Source organism: Pituophis catenifer, unplaced genomic scaffold (genome assembly GCF_029215685.1).
Source record: "Pituophis catenifer annectens isolate HBS135680 unplaced genomic scaffold, rPitCat1.0.hap2 SCAF_3, whole genome shotgun sequence".
In the NCBI taxonomy this organism is placed as follows: Eukaryota; Metazoa; Chordata; class Lepidosauria; order Squamata; family Colubridae; genus Pituophis; species Pituophis catenifer.
In genome coordinates, this window is record NW_027256883.1 from 170,421,396 (window position 1) to 170,434,299 (window position 12,904).

General features: G+C 38.5%; 1 protein-coding gene across 1 annotated transcript in view; it reads left to right on the plus strand.

The window, feature by feature from the left end:
* Nucleotides 1-10,752: 10,752 nt before the first annotated feature.
* Nucleotides 10,753-12,904, plus strand: part of NFASC (neurofascin) — a 99,699-nt gene continuing 97,547 nt past the window's right edge. Inside the window, exon 1 of the mRNA XM_070939768.1 lies at nucleotides 10,753-10,846. Coding sequence (XP_070795869.1) covers nucleotides 10,753-10,846 — 94 coding nt within the window. The remainder of the gene's footprint in view (nucleotides 10,847-12,904) is intronic.

Here is a 12,904-nt window from a genome sequence, read left to right on the forward strand (position 1 = left end):
TGAATGTTGTCACTTAAATCGACTATATAATATACTCTGTCAGACCTGCCTCAATCTGATCTCTTAGGAAAGAAAGACCCTCAACTCTATTTGGTTGAAGTGATGCTGGCTGCAGTAAAGTCAGGCTAGAACTAAATTTCCCGTGTTAAAAGGATACAAAATATTTCCCCTCCTCCCAGCCCTCCTCTCATGACCAGTCCATCCTCAGCCAATGAAGATTTGCCTAGGTATTTTGAGAATGCTGAGATGTTTGGGGTAATCTACATTGCTTCTCAGGGTGCATGGCCTTGAGTGCTGGCACAAACTGGTTTGAAGTTTCTCTGTTCTTTGTCAAGCTGTCACTCCCCTCCCCCTTCTATTTTCCAGCACATGCTAATACAGGTTTATTGCCCATTTATTCTTCCCCCCATGCAGGATGCCAGCAAGGCCCCAAGCCAAAGATGGCAGACTTTATATTAATGCTCAAAAAATATATTTTTTAACTTCCATAAACTGTTTAGGTCCAGGACATCTTTAAACATAACACAACAGTTCATAGGATCTGATACATAGGATTCTTCTGTGTATGTCAATATAATGAAGATCACTTGATAATACAAAAACAGGTCTCTTCTATGATACCACCTCAATAATGAGACTTAAAAGTGCACCTTTTCTTATATCATTCTTAAGAAAAGAAAATGTATTTAGGAGGCATATATTTCAGCAAATAATAGCCTTTATCCAATGTCTGTTTCTTCTGTCTTTATTATTTCTCTTTGTTTCTCACTCACATAATCATGCACATAAATGCAAATTAACTTTGAAAACTACATTTTAATTATTGGGTTTCATTCTAACAGTCTTCAGCGATGAATGAGCACTAAAATTCAGGATGTAAAATCTTACATGAAATAAATACAATTATTTATTTTATATAAAACCTTATATGCTGAAAATATAAAGTAATTGTAAATATATCACAACCATAAATAAGTATCATGACTCTTTTATCAAATACTTTCCATATAAATCAGAAGACTAATTCCTAAGCAAAGTATTTCTGCTAACATCAGATTCTTGACCCACTAGGTAATTTAGGACATCCATTATGGCTTTCTTGTTTAAGACCATCACAGCATATAGAGAGAGCAGGCAAAGCCAAAATAACATCTGTCTAGTCTACCATTCGAGTCAGTCATATCAACGGGTGTCAGTTCTTCAAAGGTGACCAGACTGTGAAGCCATAGTTATTCATGTTAATACCATTTTTACCATAAGATTACAGAATCTTGCAAGTCTCAATGTGCCTTCCCTTCCCATTCTTTTTTCTTCAAGAAAACTAGGGAGGGTTAAGCCCGAAACACTTTCTCAAATTACATTTCTGCCTTGGACTCAAATTTCTTTTATCTGACATTTTATTTTTAAAAGGCACCTGAATTATACTTGTTTACTTTGACCTGTAATTTCCTGAACTTTATCTTCTTCTGACCTTTTAATCAGGACAGAGGGTTTGATGGATAGGTACAACACAGGGATTACTTTAGGGGTCAATAATTGTAGCGGATGGAGAGGCTTGCACTTGAGGATCAAAAGCTTCCAGTAGGAGATTGGGGGTTCCATAGGAAAAGGTTTTGTGAAAAACTCCAATTGCATCCCTATCTTTATTGCTGAGGTCTTGGGATCCAGAAGGACCAAGATACTTTTTCTTCTGTAACCAGCAGTTTACACAAGGTGGTTGACCGAGCACGGGGGATGGCCTTGATCTTGGCTCGGGCACAAGGGATACAGAGACTGTATGTGTTCCAGGATAATGTTACAGGATCCCATCTGAGTTGTTCACTGGGTCTAGAGGTTTATTCTTCCACGCTTTCAGACTTATGTTGGAGCTCATCCTCAGGAAACTTCTCAATCTCCAAAATTTGTGCCCCTGGACTGTTCTATGCATAGTATTTATGTGGTGCCTGGTTGTGTGTAGCTTTTAGTTGTTGTTTGGAATATTGATGGCCAGCTATTAAATTGTTGATTGTTGTTTCCCTGTGCTGCTGTGCCCTTGGCTCCTAAGTATTTGGTAACCTGGTGGTAAATCAGCACTCCTGTTGATTGACAAGGGGCCCGTTTCCCAGGCTTCAATCATTTACAAAGACTCCTCTTCTATCTTCTTCAGCAGTCATCACAAGGAGGTGCCCAGGCCATGTAACCTGACACTTAAGGGACTTGTAATTATTCCTACCATATATGCAAAGATTCAGAAAACACTGTTAGGAATCTTGACACTTTTTTTTGCAAATGAGCTGAAACTCTGCCTTAGGATAATCAGTCCAAGCAAATACTTCATCTAAATAATTTGACACGCTAACGGATAAAAGGGAAATACCATCCATCTCCTGATAGGATGAAATATAGTTTTAGTTCCTTGGGACATGATATGCCTTTCTTAAATAGTTTCCACGTTAGTGATGAAATGTTTAATTGCATTCAGCAGTGCATCCATTAATCATGCTTGATAATTACTTTTCCGCTCTTATTGCGTCATCAGAGAATCGTCCGGCGGCCCTGTTCAGAGTGACCCGCTCCCTGCTTCAACTGGGAGTGCAGGAGGACCCCTTGGAGGGCAGGGCTGAGGATTTAGGATGATATCTGTATGACAAAATCGCTCAGATCCGGCGGGATTTGGACTCTGACTGGGTAGATCCGGGCAGGATGATGAGGAATAGTCTTGAGAATGTTATCTGGGAAGAGTTTGACTCTGTGACTCCAGATGACGTGGACAGGATTTTGGGGAGACTTAATGCGACCACATATTTACTGGACCCGTGTCCCTCCTGGTTAGTACTGGCTTCCCGGGAGGTCACACGAGGCTGGCTCCAGGGAATTATCAACGCTTCGTTGAGTGAGGGTCACTTCCCCGCTGCCTTGAAAGAGGCGGTGGTGAGGCCTCTCCTCAAGAAGCCCTCCCTGGACCCGGCAGTATTGGCTAACTACCGTCCTGTCTCCAACCTTCGCTTTGTGGCGAAGGTTGTTGAGAGTGTGGTCACACGACAGTTCCCACAATTCCTGGAGGAAACGTCCTATCTAGATCCGTTCCATTCGGGTTTCAGGCCTGGGCACAGCACGGAAACGGCATTGGTCACGTTGGTTGATGATCTCTGGAGGGCTCGGGACAGGGGTTGCTCCTCTGTTCTGGTCCTATTAGATCTCTCAGCGGCTTTTGATACCATCGACCATGGTATCATGCTGCACCGGTTGGAAGAGTTGGGGATGGGAGGCACCGTGTTACGGTGGTTCTCCTCCTTTCTCTCCAACCGGTCGCAGTTTGTGTTGACAGGGGGGCAGAGGTCAACCTTGAGGCCTCTCATCTGTGGAGTGCCACAAGGGTCGGTCCTCTCGCCCCTTCTATTCAACATTTATGTGAAGCCACTGGGCGAGATCATCCGTGGCTTTGGGGTGAGATACCACCAGTACGCTGATGACACCCAGCTGTACATCTCCACCCCAGGCCACCCCAGCAATGCCCTTGAAGTGATGGCCCAGTGCCTGGAGGCTGTACGGATCTGGATGGGGAGGAACAGGCTCAGGCTCAACCCTTCCAAGACCGAGTGGCTGTGGTTCCCGGCATCCCGATATAGTCATCTGACTCCATCGCTGACTATCGGGGGCGAGTCTTTGGCCCCTGTGGAGAGGGCGCGCAATCTGGATGTCCTCCTGGATACGCAGCTGTCCTTGGAGGAAAATCTGACGGCTGTTGCCAGGGGGACCTTTTGTCAGGTTCGCCTGATTTGCCAGTTGCGCCCCTTTCTTGATCGGGATTCTGTGTGCACAGTCACTCATGCCCTCATCACCTCTCGCCTGGACTACTGCAACGCTCTCTACATGGGGCTCCCCTTGAGGAGCACCCGGAGGCTCCAACTGGTCCAGAATGCGGCCGCGCGGGTAATTATGGGAGCTGCATGGCGCTCCCGCATAACACCGCTCCTGCGCGAGCTGCACTGGCTCCCAGTGGTCTTCTGGGTGCGCTTCAAGGTGTTGGTTACCACCTTTAAAGCGCTCCATGGCATAGGACCTAGTTATCTTCGAAACCGCCTTCTGCCACCGACGGCCTCCCATCGACCCGTGCACTCCCACAGAGAGGGCCTCCTCGGGGTGCCATCAGCCAAGCAATGCAGGCTGGTGACCCCCAGGGGGAGGGCCTTCTCTGTGGGAGTTCCCACCCTCTGGAATCAACTGCCCCCAGAGATAAGGAGAATCCAAGACCTCCGTGCCTTCCGCCGTGCCCTTAAAACTTTCCTTTTCCAACAAGCCGGGCTGGCCTAACAAATCCTTTTAAATGATTTTAAATTCGTTTGTCTTTTTAAATTTTGGGCCAAATTGAGATATTTCCTTTTAATCTCTTCTTAATTTATGTATTATTATGTATTATTATGTATTATTATGTATTATGTATTTATGTGTTTTTACTTGGCTGTACACCGCCCTGAGTCCCTAGGGAGAAGGGCGGTATATAAATTTGAAGTAAAATAAAAATAAATAAATAAATAAAAAGGAATATATAATAAAGAAAATTCCTGTATTATTCACACACATACACACATTTCCCTTACAATTTTTATTTTTAAAATGTTTTGTGCTTGTTGCATTTTAAAAAAGCTATCACAATATAGGGCAAATTGAGAGAATTATCAGATAGTCAAACTCAAATGTCTGTGATGACTTTAAAGCAAAAGAAAGAACCTTCCAAAAATTATTGTTGCACAGAAATCTTTGAATCATGGGAAAATGTGGAGAGGAAAGGAAGCTGAATGACATAGGCAAAATTTAGTAGACCTTGGAAGATGATGCTTCTTGTCAGTGACACTTTAAGTACGCTTTTAAATCTTTCGTTTTCTTTGTAATATAAACAATTAACAGTGTACCTCATTACTTACAATGTGGTGAAGAACCTCCTTCAGGAATATGTTTGTTGTTCAATCACCTGTAATTATATGAATAAAACTTATGAAGCAGCTTTACAAAGTGTCTTTGTGGGAACATTAGCATCTGGTACTTTACTGTTCCTCCTGCAAATGTAAATAAAAATTAAATGCTTAATTGCTACCTAAAATGTCCTGATGGCTTTCAATAGCTGATTAAAACTGTTCTCTGCTGCAAGATACTTAATTTCTCTAAATGTGTCAAGAAGATATTCTGGTGCTTTCCTATTCATACCCATCTTCCTTTTGCTTTTGCTCTTGCTCCCCCCCCCATATTTGCAAAGATATCAGAGCAGGGGTGGGTTCTAAATTTTTTTACTACTGGTTCTGTGGGCGTGGCTTATTTTGTGGGCGTGGTTTGATGGTCATGTGACAATTCTTTAGGATTTAGCAGAGGTACTGGTCTACCAGGCTTTTAACTGCTTGCAGAGCTGTACCAGTCTACCCATTTGTTTTTGGAGGCACTGGTCTATTCATTTGTTTTTGGAGGCACCGGTCTATTCATTTGTTTTTGGAGGCACCGGTCTACCCATTTGTTTTTGGAGGCACCGGTCTACTCATTTGTTTTTTGAGCGCACTGGTCTACCACCACACTGCCTTTTAACACTGATCAGCTGTAGGGCGGCCCTTTGAAGCCCCACGGCAAGAGTTTAAACAGTTTTTTTCCTTCTAGCTGATCAGTTGGGACTCGGGAGGCAGCGAATAGATTGGGGGTGGGGCCAAATAAAAGGTAAGAATAACACGGGGGGAGGCAGCTCCCGAACAAAGAGAACCAGTTCCGTGACATCATATCGTCACCAATACCGGCTCGGCCAAATCGGGCCAAACCGAGAGGAACCCAGCACTGTATCAGAGACTTTTTAGTCACTCTTTATACAGGTAGTTCTCAACTTAAAAGAGTGTTTAATGACTGTTTGAAGTTACAATGGCACTGAAAAAAATTTCTTATGACCATTTTTCACATTTACATCCATTGCAGCATCTCCATGATCATGTGATCAAAATTTGGATGCTTGGCAATTGACTCATATTTATGATGGTTGCCATGTCACAGGTCATGTGATCAACTTTTGTGACCTTCTGATAAGCAAAGTAAATGGGGAAGCCAGATTCACTTGAAAACCGTGTTTCTAACTTAAAACTGCAGTGATTCGCTTAGCAACTCTGGCAAGATAGGTTGTAAAATGGGGCAAAATTCAGTTAACCACTCTCTCACTTAGCAACAGAAATTTTGAGCTGAATTATGGTTGTAAATCAAAGACTACCTGTATGTGGGCTGTTCATACATACTGCTCACCTTATCAATAGATTTTCTTTTATAGACTTTTCAGACTCGTTCTGTTGTGATTGTTGATGTAAGCTACGACTACAACGTTGTCTCTCTGAAGCAATATGTGTCACCCATTCAGTCTACACTACTATTAATCTTCTCATCGTTCCCACCATCCATCTCCTTCCACTTATGACTGTATGACTGTAATTTTCTTGCTTGTATATTTACGATTTATATTGATATTGTTTCCGGATTGCTTATTATTTACCCTATGACTATCATTAAGTGTTGTACCTTATGATTCTTGATGAATGTATCTTTTCTTTTATGTACACTGAGAGCATATGCACCAAGACAAATTCCAATCACACTTGGCCAATAAAAAAATTCTAATTCTAATTCTATTCTAATTCTAATTTCAGTTGTTAAAGAATGATTGTCAAAAATGTGTGATTTTTTTGAAAAAGCAGTATTTTCCACTAATCAAAGGATTAGTGTATCAATATATTCAAAGATTTTGTGATTGTTTTCAATAATATTTTACTCATAATATTATAGTAGTATTGTATATTTATTAATAAACTAATGATTTTTGTTAAGGACAAAGTATCAACCAGATTTTTCCTTTCCTAGTTTTTTAGTTCTTGTTTATTTATTTGTTTTTGTTTGTTTATTTGTTTATTTGCTTATTTATTTATTTTTGTTTATTTCAATATAAATTCAGTTTATTATGGTCCTAGAACAGTGCAAGTAGAATGCTCTGTGAATCAACACATACGCACAGACACAATCTTAATAGATAATAAACAAATTAAAGTTTAAGAGAGAAAGCTTTCCGATGGCTGGGTGTTTCAGTTGTATACTGGTGACAGATCTGCTTGCTGCTCTGTATCTTTTATCTTTTGCTTCAGGGTTTGTTTCACCTGATTGTATTTCATCTTAAGAATTGAGGAGGGAAAGTAGTTTGAAATATAGTTTGCTTCTGCCTTACATATGTATCTTTATGTAATTGTGGCTTGATATTTTTAGACTTTTTATATATCTTCTTCTCTAATGATGGCCATAATAATTTTATATTAACTTGCTTCATTTTTTACAAGGAAAGCTTTGATTATAAGAATAAAGAATCCAGTTAGTTTCCAACTTCACCATCTGCATCTGAAAAAAAACCCCATACATTCATTCAGCTGGTTATTATTTTAGTATCTTTTTTTGTGGTGTGTGAGCTTTTTCTTTGTGACTATAATTAGTACCCAAATGAGATGAAATTACTTTTAGATTCCTTTTTAATAGAATGTTAATTATTCACACAGATACTGGAAATGAATTAATTCAAAGCTAAATATAATTTGTCATGAACTATATGGCATTAGGTGTTTCTCCACTCTATCCTGTTTCCTAGATCATGTCAAATGTTGGACAATAGAGAATTTCTCAGCCTGTGGAAACTTGAATCTATTATTTAAATGGTTTCTACCTGGGAACAAATTCAACATATTGTAATTAAAAATGATCCTTGATTACTTAAAAGCAAGATAGATGAACAATACAGTAGAAAGCTTGCTTTTTAATTGTCCTGCAGTACACAAGATCATTTTAATTAAAATGTAGCATTCACCTTTCCGTTTTGTCTTGCATTGCTACATTGGCTTACAGTCATAAGAACATCTGGAGTGCAGTGATGTGGTTTATTTCTTCCATCTTTTTTCTGTGTCACAAAGCCATCCTTTTGCATTCAGAAATGGTAGAATAATGCTGCATCTCTTGAAGGATCATAACTTGGAAGCAATTTAATCCACAGTAGGTTTTAATCATATAAGAAATGTTTGTTTTGAAAAATGTGCTAGAAAAATACCTTAAATTAGGGACAAGAATGACTGGACAGATGCAGTGAAGTATCTTTATTGGTACATAGAACTATGGTGATTATAAAAACCTGCAAAAGCCAAGATTACTGTCAGGCCCCAAGAACCAAGAAAGACACATTTATTTCCAAGCAATTTCCTTTATCATTCCTCATCTATAGACAGAAATCTTGCCAAACTAAAGCAACTACTTGCACTATCAAAGATATACTCTGAGAATTGCTAGGAAGGAATAATCATAAATCACTTTCTCCCAACCAAATTATCTAAACTTCACTGTCTTTTGGTCCTCTGGAATCAGCCCCTCTCTCCTGGGAATCCAGGCTACATTCCACCACAGTTCAGGATATATACATTTGGTTATATTAAAAGAAAACTTTGCATGTTATAGCTCAGTCTTTGCGGAAAATCTTCATGATTATTCTGATAATATATTGAGAGATTATTTCAGATGGGGGAAATGGTGGTTTAATCACCTTTCAATGGAGAAGAAATTACAGCTTGTTTTGCCAGAAATTGACCTGGGGGGGAGGGGGGATGGATTTCCATCAAGTTCACAGATGTAGCATAAAAACCCCAGAGTTTGGGGGTTTAATGAACAAATGCCCCCTTCTGTAGTTCAAACTAAGATAATGTTAGATGGGGGGAGGAATACATTCAGATTGCAAGATTCTATTACAGTAACACTGGCGAATATGCCATTGATTTCTTACTTTGGCCTATCTGATCGGGCCAAAGAAATCTATGCAAGATATTCCAAGAAACAATATACATTGGATCTATCCTTCAAAGTAGTGGAACTGGTACGTCAAGGCTTTTCCAAGGTTTTCTGGCAGGGATTTGCCTGCATGGAAGATACTTTTGTCCAGAGATAGTTTAAATAGGCCTGTTATTTACCCACAGAAGAAATTGACTGTGCATTTTATATTTAGCACACATTTAAAAGGTTTCCAGTTTTCCATCTGAAGGTTGCATCCAGAACCTGCTCCCATCAGGAGGATGCTTTTTCCTTGAAACTTGTCTACGTGCCAGGTCATGCCACTCCTGAGCAGCATCTTAATGATTATGAAAAGGTTCTTGGTACTGGTTATGATGTGTGTGTTTTTAGATCGATTGCACTATCAGCATCTTTGTAGAACACTATCATTTTTGCATTACTAAGGTTGTGGGTAGAATTTCAGACTCAGGAACAGTAAAGGTCGGTACAATGTGGGCTGTGTCCTGATTTGATGTCAACTGTGGGCAAATAGCACTGTGTGTGTCTCCTGACTACAAACTACCCACTCACACAAGCATGGCAGCAAATTACTCTTAGGAAAATGGTGAATTGCCTGCTTATAAGAAGATGTCAGTGCAGCTGGCAGCACTTAGGTTTCTCTGTTTTAGAGAGCCTGCATTTGGACCTAGTTTAATGTTAATGTTTTCACAAATAAGTTGGCAACATTTGTTTCATCCAGCAAAATCTTTCAGTACTTCTCAGACCTCAAGCAGCATACTAATTATTGTTGCCTATCCTGTATGCTGCATCCCAAGCAATCAACAAGTGAAATATTTGCAGAGGTAGCATTCTTGTTCTTAAATAACAAAGCAGTTCTGGAAATTGGAAAAGAATGGAGAAAAACATGGGGAATAATCTTCTGCCAGTTTCTGTTTGGACATTGAAATCCGTTCCCATTCCCATGTACAAGTAGTCTTCATTCACAAATATAATGGTAATAATATTATTTTCCAACCAATAGAGTGTTTAGGACAATAAAAGCCTTCAGTTTGAAACTGATTAAGGTTTGGTCAGTTTCAGGTAGCAGTTGCCAGCTGACCAGAAGGTTCTAATCAATTAAAGCAGGGAAGTGAACTTGTTAACTTGCATTGGCATTTTAGGGACAAACTAAACTCTGAAGAAAAATCAGTGCAGGAAAAGATAACTTGCTTGCACAATCTGTCTGTTCTTTGAGAAGGCAAATAAAAAGTTGAGCTGGATAGTTGCAAGAACTGCAGGAAATGTTATTTCAGATCATTTGTTCTTGCTTATTCTTGCTATTTGTAATAATACTTCTTTTTATCAAAGAAATACCAATACTTTAAGAGTGGAATATTAGGAGAGATGGTAGATGGGATAAGTTCATGGAATTTTTGAAAGAAGGCTCTAGTGAAATTAGTGTGAATGTTCTCTCGAGTGGCTTGTGCACAGCCTTCCACAAAAATAATTCTTCCTTTCTCTTTCCTATTAACATTAGTGATATAATTTTCATTTATTCAAAAAACGACCAATTGTACAGTGCAGTACCTCTATACACAAGTAATGTGTCTTGGGCCAAAGGAATTGTTTAAGAACTCTACATATTACAATGAATTTAAATACTAAATATACCTGCCCCTGCTTAGTTTTTTTAAAAAAAAATAAACATTCAAGATAACTGGATGTTGTCATCTGAACTTAGACCAAGAAAGTAACTGATTGTGTATTTTGTTCTCGTTTGTCTTATTCCAGCAAAGATTTAGAAAAAAATGAGGCATATATGAATTTTAATACAGTAGTAGCTTACTAATTCTTCTTTCTTTCTTTTTTATAGTAATTCAAAACACCTTGGTATACTTCAGCAGTAAAGGCACCACTTTGCCTTCTTGGAGGAAACTGAGGACATAGAATCTTAGCCAAATATTCAACATGGTAATTCAAAGGTATCTCCTAACCTATATGGTCGTGGTGCTCGCTTCATATCTTCATAACCTCATCAGAGCCATTGAAGTCCCACGGGATCGTAAGTTCACTGATTTATATTTTATCAATTCATCTTCATCAAGCTTCTCAGGCATGCTATCTTGAATAACCTAGCAAGGAAGAGCAGTGACCTTGAGAAGAGTTGAAATCATAATCATTTACCATTAAATAGGCAGTCAATAGGATTTCAATATAAATGAACCCAATTTATAAAGATAACTTAGGGATACTCTTAGTATACCACTGCACCATTGCCTAGATGTCTTTCTTCCTCGAGGAATAGTGTAGTTCAAGGTATAGTGTTAATTACCTCAAATAAAATAATTTGGGAGATTTAGAAATCGCATCAAGCCATTCTGATTAAAAGCATTCAGAGTTTCATGGAATCCATACATCACTTGACTTGTCTTAGTTCTGATCTAACTCAGCACATATAATGAAGCATACTCTTGCTTTGTTTTTTACTTGTCAAGATGAAGGTGACCAGCAGTTATGAGTATTCAAAAGAATTCAGTTCCATCTTTAGAATGATACCAAACAGGGCTTTGAGATATAGCTTCTTTTGAGGAAGAAAATACAATATTTTAAAGATTTCACCCCTCAGAAACCAACGCAGTCTAGAATATTATCAGAAAGCCTAGTACATATTTCTCCTTCGAGCTGGAGGATGAGACTTATCCTTTAGCTAGGGGGTCCTGGAAATTAGGGTCAGCATCAGAATTATCTGCTGCATTCTAAAAAGTACAAATGCTGAAGTTCATAAGAAACTTCAACTGTAAATATACTTTCTGAGGTATGTTAAAGTGACACCATCCATACATGCTGAGGGTGAGACTTGTATTAAAAATTGTATGACTTCATTAGTTCTGTATTGACTTCTGGCAGATTTTAATTTTGCCTTTCTTTTCTTAATTGCCCCTAGGTTATTTATAAACAAGATGTGAACATGATAAACTATGTGTAATAAATTACACTATGTTGGGTTGAGAATGATAGTTGTGGAATGTGCCACTCCTTTTCTATCTGACTTCTGTCTTTTGTGTGTGGTAATAGAATAACACTAGAATAATAGTGTTAGTTGCAGTTGGTTTTTGTAGTGTCTGAGCTTGATTGATAGAAATTCTTACCAGAAACCATTTCTCTACCTAGAATCAGGATGTCTTCTTGGGGTGTTCTTGTGAAGAAGACTAAGGACAAGAGACGTTATTTCTCAGTGACAGCTCCTGTGTGATGGAACAACCTTTCTCTAGTAGTTAGATTAACCCCTTTTCCTTTATCTTACAAAGATAAAAACTAATACAATCTAAAAAAAAAGAAAAGTAAAATTAAAAAGTGCAGAAAAGAAAAAAAATGAAGTTGTAAAAGAAAAAGAAACTAATTTATAAATAAATGATTCCCCTTCTCAAGTATAAACAATTTTAGTAACCTATCACTTTTTCTTCAGATACAATAAATGAGCTCTTCTTCCCATATTCTATGTGTTATCTTGATATTTCGGTTCCAATCAGCATGTTAATTAAGGATTATCACCGATAACAACAAAGTTATGTTTAACCCTGAGCAAGTAAACCAATTTTAAATTTCTTCCTTTTACTTTTAACAACCTTGATCTTTAATCCCTCCAAATAATGTCTTAGAATTTGATTTAATTTTTTCTTTGTCTCGCAAAAGTTTTCAAACTTTTAAGAAGCCTCTTTTGTAAATTCAGTACAGGAAAATTATCCTGGACACTGTCTTGGTTTGTTGTTTGTATTATTAAGACATCAGCCAGTTTCTTTTGTATAACTCGAGTAGCATCTTTTTCCATATCATTCTTGTAACCTGTTATTTTTAAATCCACTTTCAAAACAGTGGCAATCTTGTTAGGTAAAACTTGTATTATTTTTCTAAGGATTGAAAGAAACTCACCAAGTACTATAAAACCTGTCAATCCCAAAGGTTCCTGATAGCTGAAAAGCAACTAACAAGCAATTTCTGAAAGTGATTAGAAAAGGAAGTATGTGACCCAATGCCCTTTAAAAGATAGGAAACGTGGTTTGAGCAAACATCGCTATGCACTCATTTCCCAGAGCTCTAAACCCACTAGAGAGTACTATCT